The sequence below is a fragment of the Microtus ochrogaster genome, chromosome 5 (genome assembly GCF_000317375.1).
Source record: "Microtus ochrogaster isolate Prairie Vole_2 chromosome 5, MicOch1.0, whole genome shotgun sequence".
Lineage (NCBI taxonomy): Eukaryota > Metazoa > Chordata > Mammalia > Rodentia > Cricetidae > Microtus > Microtus ochrogaster.
In genome coordinates, this window is record NC_022012.1 from 48476138 (window position 1) to 48490780 (window position 14643).

Consider the following 14643-nt stretch of genomic DNA (forward strand, 5'->3'; position numbering starts at 1 on the left):
AGAAGGGGGTGGAATCTAGAAACTTCTCAGGCTTTAAGAATTCCTGCCCTCCTCCTCAGTCTGACCCTGACTATGCCTGTCTGGGTCCTGGCAATGCCCACGGGCAGGATAGCAAGAGAAAGAGGGGAGGCCTGTTTGTTATTTGCTTGGTCCCCCCCCCCCCCTCCTCCGCACTTGTCTCCACAGGCGGCTGCTCACCCCCTTGCTGCCTGCCTGTCCCTCTGGGCTGCTGGGGCGCCACTACTACTCTCCCCAACCCGCTTTGTCAGACGGATCTAAAGGCAGCTTGACTCAGGGCTCTGCCAACAGCCCACGGCTGGGGCTAGGCTATAAAACCTGCCACTGACAGAGGAGGCCCAGTGCTGCCCTGCATTGGCCAGCCAAGCGTGCAGGCATGACCCGAGCCGCAGAGCGGGGCCAAGGGGCTACAGGCTGGGGGTTGCGGGGAGCCCTAGTGGCCGTAGCGCTGCTGTCGGCGCTGAATGCCGCGGGCACCGTGTTTGTGCTGTGCCAGTGGCGCGAGCTGAGCGCGGCGCTGCGGGCGCTGGAGGCTCAACGCGGCCGGGAGCAGCGCGAAGACAGCGCCTTACGCGCCTTTCTGGCGGAATTGAGTCGAGCACCGGGCCGGGTCCCAGAGTCACCCCAAGACTCGGCGAGCGCAGCGCGCAACAAGCGCAGCCACAGCGGAGAGCCTGCGCCACACATCCGCGCCGAGAGCCAGGATATGATGATGATGATGACCTACTCCATGGTGCCGGTAGGCAGGGGCTCGTCTCGGTGGCGCCCCCGTCGGTCTGGGCAGCAGGAGGTGATGGGAACTAGGATTCCATGGCCAGGGACAAGGTCCTGGAGAGAACCCCCGGTGTAGATATGGCTAGGGAGGTCATCCTGGCAAGCTGCATAACTCTTGACATCAGTCGCTTCATCTTCTTGGACTGGGCAGGGCGAGTCTTCTCTTTGGACATCTTTTGAGTCTGCAGGTCAATGAAGGGCGTAGGCAGTATTAGCCTTTCCCAACTTTTGACAGAACTGGGTGTGAACTGACCCGCAGAAGCATCCCCCTGTAGCAGAGTCTCAGAAAACAAAGACGTGACTTTTGTTCAACGAGGATTCCTTTGCCTGGCACAACCTAGTGGGTAGGCTTTTAGTATGGCCTGGGCTCATTCCCGTGAAATCGCGACCAAACTGCCCACCTAGATGCTGAAAGTCGTTCCTGTCTCTCAAGCTGTCAAATGGGAGAAATTGATGTAGTGGAACATTTATTAGCCTGCGGGTATACACTGGCAAAGTCAGAGTTCTTAATGTGGGGTCTGTGGGTAGCTTTCCACACAAAGCTCAGAAGAGAGGAAAGCCAGAGCTGCTGCCACAGACCTGTACATCCAATGAAGGTTCCAGCATTAGTCCTTTTTTTATAAAATCACCTTTCTTCCCTCCCTCCCTCCTTCCTTCCTTCCTTCCTTCCTTCCTTCCTTCCTTCCTTCCTTCCTTCTAAAACAGTTTCAGGTAACCCAGGATGGCCTTCACCTGGCCGTGTAGCCACGGAAGACCTTGAACTTCAGATCTTCCACCACCTAGCTGCCAGGACTGCAGGCATGTGCCATGGGACAGCCCTGGGCCTCTTTGCATTTTCTTAGCTATCCTATTGCATACTCACTTCCTGAGATTTAGGAGACACCATTCAAAGGGAATTAATTACTTAAAGGAAAGGAAAACCAGTGTTTGTTCCAGTTTTTAGGTGTTTTACTCTGGTTGATCCGAATCCAATGTTCTCTAACAGGTGCATCAAGATCCCATCCCCACCCCCCTTCCCGTTTTCCTTTCCTCTCTCCAACAGCAGCTGTGGTCTCATTGCACGTTATAATTAGAGACTTTTCAATTGTCCCTCCACGTCCAGTGAGCCACACTTTGGAATCCTACATATTTGGCGCAAAGTCTCCTTAAAACGTCTGCTGTTGGGCAGAGAAGCTTTCCAATATTGTGCATGAGCCTAAATGCTTTTAAAACTACAGATACTGCACTCTTCAAATACAGAGTCTGAGGAAGGTCAAGCTTTCCATTTCTGGCTTCACTTTTTTTTTTTTTTTACTCACGTAAACATTTAAAAATCTGTGCCTAAGCAAAAACTTCAAAAAAAAAAAAAAATACAACCTCTGTGAGGTGGAGAGGACCAACTAGGGAATTCTGGAGCATTCTCTTGGCTCTCCACTCTGCATTTTAAGAGCTTAAAAAAAAAAACTCAAAGAGAAATCCACCTGAGCAGCAACACTTTATCTCTTTAATCCTGCTTTTAAGGTAGATGGGTTGGATCCAAATCACAGCCTGCTCAGTCTCTAGAGAATGAGCTCATTCCCATGTCGGTCAGAGAGCCAGCTTCCAGCACAGGTGCCCTGGCTGTGCAGCCACCTACTGATGTTACAGCACTAGTGCAGAAACTGCAGCTAGGAGCATTTTGAAGGAGGTGCAGCAAGACCAGAAGGCAATGATCTCATTGATGCCTGTTCTCCTCACGCAAGCGTCCAGGTGCCATCCCCCTAAGAAACTGCCACTCTGTCCTGTGTCAGGTCTCAAATCCGGCTGTGGTGCACACTAGCATATCAAAGCCAAGGCTGGCTGCCAGGTTCTCCCTGCACCCTTCAGTCCCTACCTTCCCGACTGGCATACCCAACCCCTACCCTGAACCCTCCAGTCCTGCCCCCAGCTGCTCTTCGTTGTATAATCCAGCCATTTCAGGTACCTGGCTATTTTGGTCTCCCCTCTACTCTCCTGGCCAGTTTCTTGGCCCAGGCCACCCTCCTTGGTCACCCCCTCTTTCTGTGGGCCAGCTCCTCACATGACCCAGCTCAGTCTGGTCATGCCACTCTGGACTCTCCCGACTGTGTCTGCCTCTGGCTATGCTCGCTCTTTTATCCACAATAAACCTCCTCCACCATGCCCTAGCAGCAACCATGGCCTTCTTCTTTAAACTTCTTTTTCTCCTTCACCATGCACATAAGTATCCAGGTGCCACACTCTAAGAACACCACAACCCTATGGTGCCTATAAGTATCCGGGGGAATGTCGTACAGTGCAGATTCTGATTCAGAGAGTCTGAGGATGAGATTCTGCATGGCTAACAAGTGCCCACCGATGCCAGGGCTGCAGGTCTGAAGGCCACACTTTGAGTAAGGCGATCCTAGAACACTGCAGTCAGCAGAGATGCCAGAGTCCACCCTAGGTATTATTATTCCAAGCAGATCAGTCTGAGGTGTGGCCTGGGACGGAGGGCTTGCTCACCAGCACACAGAAGATGCTCAGCTAATGGGGGTAAGCTCATCCAGTCCCCATGAGGCCTTGCTTTAAGCAAAGGAGCCGATTTCACTGCTGAATCCCTCCTTGTCTTTTCTTTAGTAGAACAATAAACTTCTCATCCTCACAAATTTTTTTCTTTCCTCTTTTCTTAGAACAGAAAATGAATGACCTAAGAAACCAATTTATTTTTTTAGAAAGCCATCACTGGGCACCTCAAGTAGAAGTATTAAGAGAGAAATCTAGAATAAATCGTGGAGGAAGGCTCATCTACCCACCCACTCCCGGGCCTTTTTCTATAGCATCAGATCTGAAATGAGTGTAAGATCTATGGGCCATCCCAGGGTCTCACTCTGAGACTCTTCATCGGAGATCTAAGAACAAGAAGCAAGCTCTGTGCAGGTTAAGGTCAGCATTTCAAAACACCTTCCAGAATGGCCTCTTTCTGTGCTTTTGGCTAAAACAAAAAGTACATCATTTGGCATGGGCGTTCTGACCAGTACATTCTGGATGGTAGTTCTAAATGATTTCATTGGGGGGAAAAAAAGAAACTAGCAATTATTACTGAAGTGCCGGTAATTTGGCACAGACAAGCATATTAAAAAATTTAAAAGCGAGTGAATGTTTTGGAGGAAAAGTGTTGAGTGGAAAAGGAGGCAAAGCTTGGGAGCTCGGATCTGGCCAGAAAGGGGACTAGGAATCTGGAAGCCATGGGAAGGAGGGAAGCTTTAACTTACCGTCTCCCTTCCTGCAGGGTACACTGCTCTTGTTTCTCTGCCTCACAACCTTTTGTAATCGTCTTCTCTCCTAGTAGAATCGATCTGACTCCCTCCCCTCACCCCCTCTCTCCACATCCCTCTCCACCTGCTCTTCCCTGCCTCCTCTTTCCATTTCTTACCTTTACTGATGCTCTGGTAAATAGGAAAAGTGATTTTCTTGTTAGACAGATGCCCAGACTTTTGAATGCTCTCTGGGGTGTGGGAGTGTGCTTGGTCCCAGGGCTAACAATTGCTATGGAGATATATTCTCCAGCGTTATTGCATCACAGGTTTTCTACCCTACTTTGAATTTTTTTTTATAAACGTTCCTTCAGATGCTCTCGATTTGGGGTCAGAAAAGATAGCAGAGCAAAGCTACCGTGGGAATTCCTTCTACCTAAGCCTCCATTCTACCTTCTCCCCTGGACACAGCCAGCACCTCCCACCCTCCCCTTCATGTCTTCTCCTGTTTTTCTTTCCCAGCCCACTGAGTCCCATGTCGACCCGTCCTGATCTTATGCAGGTAAACCCCAGCTGCAGAGAGCTCCTGAGTCAAAGGACTGGTCAGATCCAGAAGGCAGCGTTCACAGAACCATTTAAGGTATCAAAGAGGACTCCAGAGCCAGGTTCTCCCAGCATCCCTCAGTCCCTACTTGTTACAGGGTCCTCTTTGATGGCATACCCCACCCTCTACCCTGAACTCTCTAGCACAGGGGCTGGGTGCCTTTAGCCCAGCTGTTCTTCCCTATACAATCCAGCCATTTGGGCCACAGCAGTCCTTTTATGCCCTTTTACCTTTTGGTCTCTTTGTCTCCTGGTCCTAGGCTCGTCCATTGCCCCTTCCCCTTTTTCTTCACATGCTCCCTCCCCAGTCTGAACTCTGCCAGACTCCTCTGGCTGTGCTCTCCCTCATGTCTACAATAAACCTTTTCCTCCACACACCGGTCATGCCTTCCTTTTCTTTCTGTTTTTCTTTTTTCCATTCATCTGGTGTGAGACCTAACACTTCCTATCGTCTGCCTCTTGCATTCTTCCCCTTCCCTCTTCTTCCATGTTCTCTGAGCCTTGATGAGATCGATATCTATGTCCCCTTTAGGGACACTCAAATATCACTTATTCTCAAGACTTTGAACAATTGGGAGTTTCTTCATCATCCACTGCAGAAAGAAAGTTCTCTGGGGCTAGAGAGATGGCTCAGAGGATAAAGGCACAGACTCTGTTTCCAGAGGACCAAGATTCTATTCTCAGCCCCCACAGGGTAGCTCACAACTGTCTGTAACTCTGGGTCCAGGGGACTCAATGACATTTCTGGACTCTATGAGTAGGCACTATATGTACATGATACATAGACATACACACAGAAAAAATACCTATACATATAAAATAATTTTTTATTAAAAAAAAAGAAACTTATCTGACCAGGACTGAAAGCAGTACTAAACTATGGACATGAAACGAAAACTTAGAAGGCAGTTTGACATGTGCAGTTAGCAAAACAAGCAGTAGCAGGTTAATAACCTCCCAGTCATGGGCTTCTGGCCAAGTTTACAATATTAGGCAAGAATCCCCTTTTTCGGAGCAGGTCTCAAATTCAATGAAAAAGAAGTTGGTCATCCCCATGGCACTCCGGTGGGCACATCTGGCCTGGCAGGTGGATACTGAAGCTCGCAGGTCTAGTGCTGGGTAAGACAGCTAACTCACGTCTTCTCCCTCCAGAGTCCAGTACCGTCCAGCGCTGGGAGCACTAGCCAACAGATAGGAAGCTGCCACGTCAGCTCAAAACTGATTTCTCTTGTCCTGTAATCAAAGCTTACGATATCTCCATTGATAAGGTCTTGCCATTTAGTTATGGGAGGAAACTAAGAGGAATAACATGGCTGTGTTGCTCTGGGTGCCTCTGGGGCCTCCTCCACTAATAAATAGAAGATCCCATGACCAACACAGATTTTCATCTAATAACCCATGTCATGGGGAAAGCATTGTCCGCCAGGCATGACACTCCTAATTAAACTTTTTTTTAACTATATTTTTGATTAGCTTATGAAATACTGTGTTTGCATAAGACTTTTTCATACATCCTTAAATTTGGTCACCCCCACCTCAGCCATTTGTCTCCTCTTTCTCTTTTTCTTCTGTCTCTGCTTAAACCATTTACCTCCAGTTTTCTCTCACAAATATCTCTTAAACGTGTAGGAAGAAACCATTCATTTTTTTAAAAAGACGTATTTATTTTGTTTAATATGTATGAGTGTCTCATTATATGAGTATCTATTTACCATATGCATGCCTGGTACCCAGAAGGTCAGGAGAGGGCTCTGGATTCCTGAGAACTGGAATTATGGGTGGCTGTATGTTGCCACACGAGTGCTGGGACTCAGACCTGGGTCCTCTGCACAAACAATAGGTGCTCTTAACCTAAGCCAGCTTTCCGAGCCTAGATATTTTAATGTCAAAATGCAAATTGCAACTCCCCTAAAATATAGTTTCATCATTCGCCGTGATTGAATGATGAAAGCTTGACGCCACCCGAGCCCGGGACGCTGAGGGGAAATTGCCAGGCTCTTGCTCCGCTGCTGGAGCGCAGAGGTTCTTTGTTCATTTTCTGCTACTATAACAAAAAAACAAAAACAAAAATCTGGTATCAGGCAGTTTGTAGATATCAGAAGTTAATTAGACTCATAGTTCTGAAAGCTGAGCAGTCCAAGAACATGGTACTGGACCCAGAGGACTTTCCTGATGCATATACCATGGCATGGCACCTCAAGGCCTACACAAGTTTATCAGCTCAGCTCGCTCTCTCTCTCTCTCTCTCTCTCTCTCTCTCTCTCTCTCTCTCTCTCTCTCACACACACACACACACACACACATACACACACATAATCAATGCAGTCACTGGACATGTCTCCTCATTATTTCATTTAACCCAATCCCCTCCTGAAGACCCTATACTGAAACACAAGTAACATATGGATTGAAGGTTAGGTCTCCAATACGTGACCCTGGGGAGCTCATTTACACGCGTACAGCATATGTCCTCACTGATGATAGCCACACAGGAACCAGAGTCTACCCTTAGTTTTTTTCCAGAGGAAGTAAAAGCATCTGACTTTTCATATGAAATATCTCAGCTTTCAAATATTGGCATCAGAGAGGAAAAAAGAAGAAAGAAAGAAATTAGTTGCTTGGCACAATTTTGACTAAACAACATTCATATTGCTTGAGGCCATCTTAGGACATCCAGCCGGGAGTGTGTAACAGTCGTGGTTTTGAACAAACTGTTTTATTTAGCTTGGTTGCAGACTTGTTATTTGAGAGCCTGACTCTGAACACTTCGGAGTAACCACTAATATGGTTGCTGTTATGGTTGAGGTAGAAGTGATTTTTGGCATTTTGTTTGGTTTGAGTTGTATTTCTACTTGATCTATTTTTATTTGTGTGTGTGTGTGTGTGTGTGTGTGTGTGTGTGTGTGTGTGTGTGTGTGTGTGTGTAGGTTTTATATGCAAGTTCCCACAGAGGTCATCAGAAGGTGTCAGACTCCCTGGAGCCTAACGCTTCTCCTGTATAGCTTTCCTGAAGTTTGCTGACCCCATGCATACTGCCATCCCTGAAGAAGTGCTGGGGTTGGTAAACCCAAGCTGCTAAATCAGCATTGTTCCCTGAATGCAAGAACCACTGTGCGGGTGTGGCCACACTCTGGAGGGGGAGCCTGTGGGCTAAGCCAAGCTACTGGCTTCCCAAATCAAGAGCAGCTAAGGTTGAGCCAGAGCCTAACCACTCACTAACCCCCAAATGTAAGATCTCTTCCAATTCTGTCCTGTTCAGTTAGAGGGGGTGGCAGATACCTCAGGAGCTCCTGTCCTATGGAATGGACCCTGATAGGAGATTAGTCTCTTACAGACGGGCACAAAAAAAGAGAGTAGCCACAATAGACAGCCATTTGCAGACCTGAGAGGTGGATTTCTGTATTCTTGTGGCATCGTGAGCTCATTCGTGCGTGGAGTTCCAGGGCACACCTGGCACTACCTGGATATTCGGATGTCAGAAGTCGTCCCAGGTGGTAATGGTGGAGTGAGAACTTGAAATTTCATCTCTGCTAGGATCTTGTCTGGTGGGCGTGGCACTTTGAATACCCCCCCGGAAATCTGGCTGTGTCTCAGGCAATACTGGCAGGTTGAGGAAAACAGGAGAGAGCTGACCCCTTCACTGCAGTTTAGACTCTGCTTCATGAGCACCCAAGTTTGCATACACACTAAGAAAACACTTCATGTCGGTACACTTGACTCTTATCTATCCACTAACTCCACATCTTCAGATTCAATCCACCACACATTAAAAATAATCAAGGATGTGCTCCCCCCTTCCTGCCTCAGTTGCTCTCCAGTTTATTGTGTTTCTGCATGAATGTGTGTGCTTGTGTATGTATTGCATGCACATATTGTGTAAATGCATAAACACATCTGGGGAAAAGCCAGAGGAGGCTGGCAGGTACATTTATTTCTCTGCCACTCCCTACTCCCCTTCCCTTTTAAGACAGGGTCTCTCCCTGAACCAGAAGTTTAATGTTTTGACTAAATGGGCTGACCAGCAAGCCTCAGGGATCTTTTTACCTCCACTACCCCTGCTCCACACCATGCCGGGATTACAACAGGCACACCGCTATGTCCAGCCACACCATGCTGGGATTACAGGCACACTGCTATGTTCAGTTTTTTATAGGTGCTGAGGATACAAATCCATAGTCTCACCTTTGTTCAGCAATCACTTCACCAGCTGAACCATCTCCCCAGCTCTGGTTATTTCTTCTTTGGGACAGGTCTTCTGTAACAAACCTGGTTTCCAACTTAACCCTGAACTTCATGATCTACCTGCTTCTGCCTCTGAAGAGCTAGTATTATAAGCATTGTCACTATACCTGGCTGAAAACCATTATTTCTGATTTAAATGTGTGTAAATCTTTTTTTTTCTTGTCTCTAGTCACCCAGACATGATCTCAAGTACGTAGAAGGTTATACAATCTTATATGCAAATACTGTGCCACAAGAAACTTGAGCATCTGTGGATTTGGTGGCAGGAGGTCAGCTGTTAACACCTGTGGGACAGCTGTCCAAAGTGGCCCTGATCTTTTACCCATGGAAGAAATAGTGGGTCAGGACTGGACATCTGTTGACCAGATGAGTGGCAGGAAGCCATGTGGACCTGTTCCCACAGAACTACTAAAATGAAGTTAACGAAGCCTACCTCAGGGTTGGTCTAGTCTCTTCCCAGCCAGAGAGGCAGAGGCAACAAGAGAAAGCCTGCTGAGCCCTGCCCCAGATCAGAACGGTGTCTTCTGGATCACCTGTTCTCACCTTTACCCCGCTATATCCCTGCCGTTCCTTAACCATCGCTGTGATCAAGCTGAGAATGAATGGATTTTTGTCTTGGACTCAAACCCACATAAACCTTAAAAAATGCTCACAGATGAGCCCATCTGGAATCACACAGAGCACTAGGTCACCAGCAGAGGGTGCCGGACAGAGGAGTCTTTGTGGGCAGGGTCTCAGCCCACAGATCCTCCCAGTGACATTGTCCAGGATCTCTCTGTGATGGACTTAGACTCCCGGCTATGACTTTAGCCCCCATGTACCTGCCCTTAATTTGAGCAATACAGCATGTTTCTTTCACTACTAGGGCCCCATCCAAATTATATACCTGAATGGTCCCTGAAGTATAGAGGAATGACCACAGCAGACATGAAAGTCAAATGGGCAGCCAGGTGGCCTTGGGCATCTTTGACCCAATTCCTTCATCTCTAATGCCCATCTCATGTGCTGGGTCTAGGAATTTTGAAACTAAGATAAGAACAAAAGCTGCTGTCACAGCCAGGCCTTCAGTAAGTAGTCACTGCTGCTCTTTCTAATCCTAAAGCTCATGCCACACATGTGCAAAGCCCTATGTTCAGTTCAGTTCCCAGGACCACAAGCAAGTAAAAAAGAGGCACTGTCTTAGTCTGTTGAGACTCCTGTGACAAAAACAAAAAAACAGAGACTGGGTGGCTTTTAAGCAACAGAAATTTACTTCTCACAGCCCCAAGCAGTGGGGAGGCCAAGGTGATACGTGAAAGCATTCTTAGGGTCTAGTAGAATATTCCAGTTCACAGGTGACATCCTTCAAAGACAGAAGAAGCAAGATGCTTTCCAAGGCCTCATTTTCTATCCCTGCTGGATGTGTTGATGCACATACCTTTAACCCCATCACTTGGGAGGCAGAACACTGTGAGTTTGAGACCAGCCTGGTCTACGTAGAGAACTCTAAGACAGCCAGAGCTACATAGTGGGATTCTTTCTGGAATCCATTTTAACTTTATAGGACATTAACCGCACTCTTGACTGCTTTGCTTTTGGGTCCTCATTGCCTTCGTGCCCACTGCTCTGCTCCTGCTACTTCCAAATGCGATCACATTGCTTCAACACAACAGCTGGGAGGCGGGAGATTGAAAGCCAGCCATAGTGTTGTGCAATTGTGAACCTTCTTGCTCCAAGCTCTGGGTCACTGTTTGCTCCCAAATTTCTTCAGCAATTCCAGGAATTTGTACACTGCTGTGTGTTTAATCAGCTGCTACTTTGGGAAGCTGTGTGACCTATTGACACTTAGACTAACATCACGATATCCTAACTCTTGGTGCCAGTGGCAACAAAACAAGAGACGGGGATGTAACTAGGTGGCAGAGTGTGTGCCTAGCAGGCACAGGGCCCTGGGGCCATACTCAGCACCACCGAAAATAAACAAATAGCAAATCATAGTTAACTTTCATATGGCAGCAAGACAGACTTTATCAAGGTGCAGGGCTTCCTGGCTCCCCACACTTCTGTATGGCACAGCATAGGCAGGGACCTCTGAAAGCCTTGTTAACTTCCACTGATTCCTATTACTGTCGTTCAAAACAGCAAAACAAAAAATATTCTTGCCTTCCCGAGGAAAGGACAGAGCAAAAGGTACTTCTGCAAAAGGAGAACAACTCCTTTGTTTGTTTGGTTGGTTGGTTTTGGTTTTTTGAGACAGGGTTTCTCGGTAGCTGTGGAGCCTGTCCTGGAACTAGCTCTTGTAGACCAGGCTGGCCTCAAACTCACAGAGATCCATCCACCTCTGCTGGGATTAAAGGCGTGCGCCATCACCGCCCGGTGAGAACAACTTCTTTATTGGGGGTTTTGTGTACCCCAGGATATGGTTGGTTGCCAAGGTGGGAGCCGCTAAAACAAGCCATCAAAAGAATACACTTACCTGGTTTAAAAAAAAAATTTAAGTCTAAGACATCTTTTCCTTCTACATTCTTCATGCCCTGTTCCCCTTCCCCCCCTGCCCCACCACCATCAAAAAAGAATCCTTGGCTAAATCTAGCTGACATTCAAGTTTAATTTACATGCATTTTATCTGCGGACCAAAGGTCACGTCGAGTGAAACAAGCTGAAGCTTTTAGGTTGTAATTCTTCCACAAAAAGAGCGATTTCTTTTCAAGCTCATTAGTTGCTTTTATGTAGATCTTTGAGTTTCAACAGCTCTCTCTGTCTTAAATAGATATAATTTGCTTCTAGTTTAACTAAAGTTCAGGACACAATTTTCTTTACTGAAAGGCAGAGTTAAAACAAAAAGACCAGCTGAAGAACATTCAAGATGCAATTTGTGAAGTTTGTTCTGAATGTAATACAGTAACCTCTTCATTTGCCACTCAGAAAGTTTCCTGTGTTGTGTCAAACTGTTGAGAAGTTTGGGAGCTCTTCCTTGGCTCTAGCGAAGAACTGTAAAGGGCTAGGAGCGAGCTATGGAGAACTGTGCCCCGCGTACAACGTTGAGCCGGGCTACAAAACACATGTGGAGATTGCTTGCTTGTTGGTCTGTTTTCAGTAACTCAGCAGGTGATGGGTACAGTCTAGAATCTTACTAACAAGAATAAGGGAAAAAAAATACCTTCTCCTTTTTAAAGACATCGGTATCAAAATCTCTGAACGAGAAAATCTTTGAAAGGAAATCTTAGTCATGTGATGAGGATGGGAACCACCAGGAAGAGAGGCGCTCTGAAGCGTGAAGCTGGTGGCAGAACAATCACTAGCGTGTGCGGAGCTCTAGATTTAGTCCCTAGTACTGAAGACATCACGGCTGCGATGAAAGGGCCGTTTTACCAGCCTGGGCAAGCAAGGAGGGCGATGTTCTTTAAGTAGATACGTTTCTGTCTTATATTGTTTTCCTTAACAGTTCCTTTTCTTCATTTTACTAAACTGCTCTGAGTAAGAACCTAGGCTGAAATCTGTGTGGGGCGCGTGTGTATGTGTGCACGCACACACACGTGTACGGGGCGGAGATATAGCTTGGTGGCGGAGGACTTGGATTCAGTCCCCAGTACAGCAGTAACAATAACAATAACAACAAAATAAAAAGCAAAACGGAGCACAGGAAAACCGTTTTCTTTTGGTCCTCTAGTGAGGTGACCCCACTGGTCTCTCGCTTGCATTTTCCGACGAGAAATCATCTTCAGCTTGCTCCTCCATATGAAACGTGTCCTTTCCCTCCATCTTGCTTAAGAATTCATTGCCTGTTTTAAGGAATTCATTTATCTATTACGACTCACCTTGCTGTTCTCTTCTTTGTGATATTTGTATTTGGTATTAATGTATTAATAATGTTGGATGTACAAATTTATAGTTTATGTTCATTTTGGAACTTTTTGCCATTTCTACCCAAATTACTTTTTTCTTATTTCCATGCCAGAGAAGGGCCCCGATTAGTGAGCTTCTTGATGTCTCACAGTCAAGGACGCTCTAGGATTTTTAGGTGTGGGGAGAGATTGTGTTGTTCTAGAACTTGGGCTTGAACCGGGCCTTGCCCACACCGGCAAATGTTCTGCCACTGAGATTTTGAACACATGGAATGCAATTAAAATAACTGCTTTATCTTCTTCCTATATAGCTCCCTTTCACTGTTACTTCCGGTTAGAGAAGTCTTAGTTCAGAGGCAGTGTCTAACAGCTTCCGAGTTCTCCTGCTTCTGAGCACTCAAGCCGGCGTGGTGGCATGGCACCTGGAGGTTGAGACAGGACTATTGCGAATTCAAGACCAGCCTGGGCACTAGACCAAACCTTGCCATTCATAAGGAAATAATGTACTCAATTTTCATAAAAAAAACAAACAAAACATGCTTTTGAGTGTGACTTCCTGAGCCCCAGTAATACCAATATCCCTGCCAGGAAGGAAAACATGGTGTAAGGGGATGAAGAACGTGTTCCTTCCCCAGCTGAGCAAGTTATTTCCTGAGTTCCTAGTATAACACGCTGCTATTCCCATCCTGGTCATGGGAACACCATGGATTGGACAAGCAATCCCTACCAGTGAGGAACTAAGTAAGCTAAGAGCTCTCTACAGCGACGTCATTAGTTCAGAAGGAGAAGGATTCGTCTGGGCCCTTGAGGATCTCGAGCAGAAAGAATGACAAGAGCAGCTGATTCCTCCCCCACCCCCGGGCTTGCAGAAGATGGCAAGGAGAGGCTTCCTTGAGCTGACTAATGTCTAGTGCCTGGGTCCCATGATGTCCTTACAGGGCTAGGATTTGGCACCAGCTGGGACCCAGACCCCAGAGTTGCTCTGTTGAGCCTCAGGCCAGCTTCATCAGATCAAATGAAAATTAATATGAATATGAAATGAGCTTATTATGAATATGAAAAACAGTTGACAAGCTAAGAGATTTTATACCCCAAAAACTGCACCAAGTCTCAATTGTACAGCAGTTCTACCATAGTTTTGAAACATAAAAAAGTATTCTGACTTTTTTAGTGTCTATCCATCTATCTTTTTCTATATATCTCTCTATCTCTGTCTCGTGTGTGTGTGTGTGTGTGTGTGTGTGTGTGTGTGTGTGTGTGTTTTCCCCCTATGCTGTCCTGGAACTCACCTTGCAATCTTTTAACCTCCACCCCCACATGCTGGGATTACAGGTGTGTACCACCCACAGCCACGAACTCTCTTTGAAAGCCAGGAGCTCTGTAAGCTGGTGTATCTATAATTGCTTTCAACTGCTTTGTTTAATTTCATCATCTGTTGCTGCCAAGGACAGAGTACTTGGTATTTAAGTTTAAAGTTAGGTTGCAGGGGAGAGACTTAAGTTTCAGTTAGGCGGCTGCAGGTGCTTGGCCTTGCGTATCTTTAAATTTGTTTTTTTTTTTTTTTCTTAATTTTGTTTTGTTTTTAACAAAGGCAAGCTGCATGTTCCCATTAGAATTGCAAACTTTCTTCACACAGTGGCCACGTGGAGGAGCTTGCCTTTCTTGGCTGCGTCCAGAGTTCTAGGTAGTCTTTCAACATCTGTGGTCTGAGCCTCCAGTAAGAAACACTGAGTGCACACAGCCTTTTGTCTCCTGCCCCAGAATCTGAGTTAACTGCAGGCTAAGTATTCAAAAGCTGGGAGCTTTTCTAGTAGGGTTGTTTACTGCTTATAGCATTTACACAATTAAAGACAGTTATAAAGAGTGTTCATTGTCTAAGAAGCATAGGACTAAATTATGTTTATTGGCTTTTTATTTTGGGAATTGAAAGGGAATGCAGCAACGTGCAGGCTGTTGGGATTAGGAGCCTG

General features: G+C 46.5%; 1 protein-coding gene across 1 annotated transcript in view; it reads left to right on the plus strand.

The window, feature by feature from the left end:
• Nucleotides 1-269: 269 nt before the first annotated feature.
• Gldn (gliomedin) overlaps nt 270-14643 on the plus strand; it is a 47282-nt gene continuing 32908 nt past the window's right edge. Inside the window, exon 1 of the mRNA XM_005347366.2 lies at nt 270-757. Coding sequence (XP_005347423.1) covers nt 395-757 — 363 coding nt within the window. The 5' untranslated portion in view covers nt 270-394. The remainder of the gene's footprint in view (nt 758-14643) is intronic.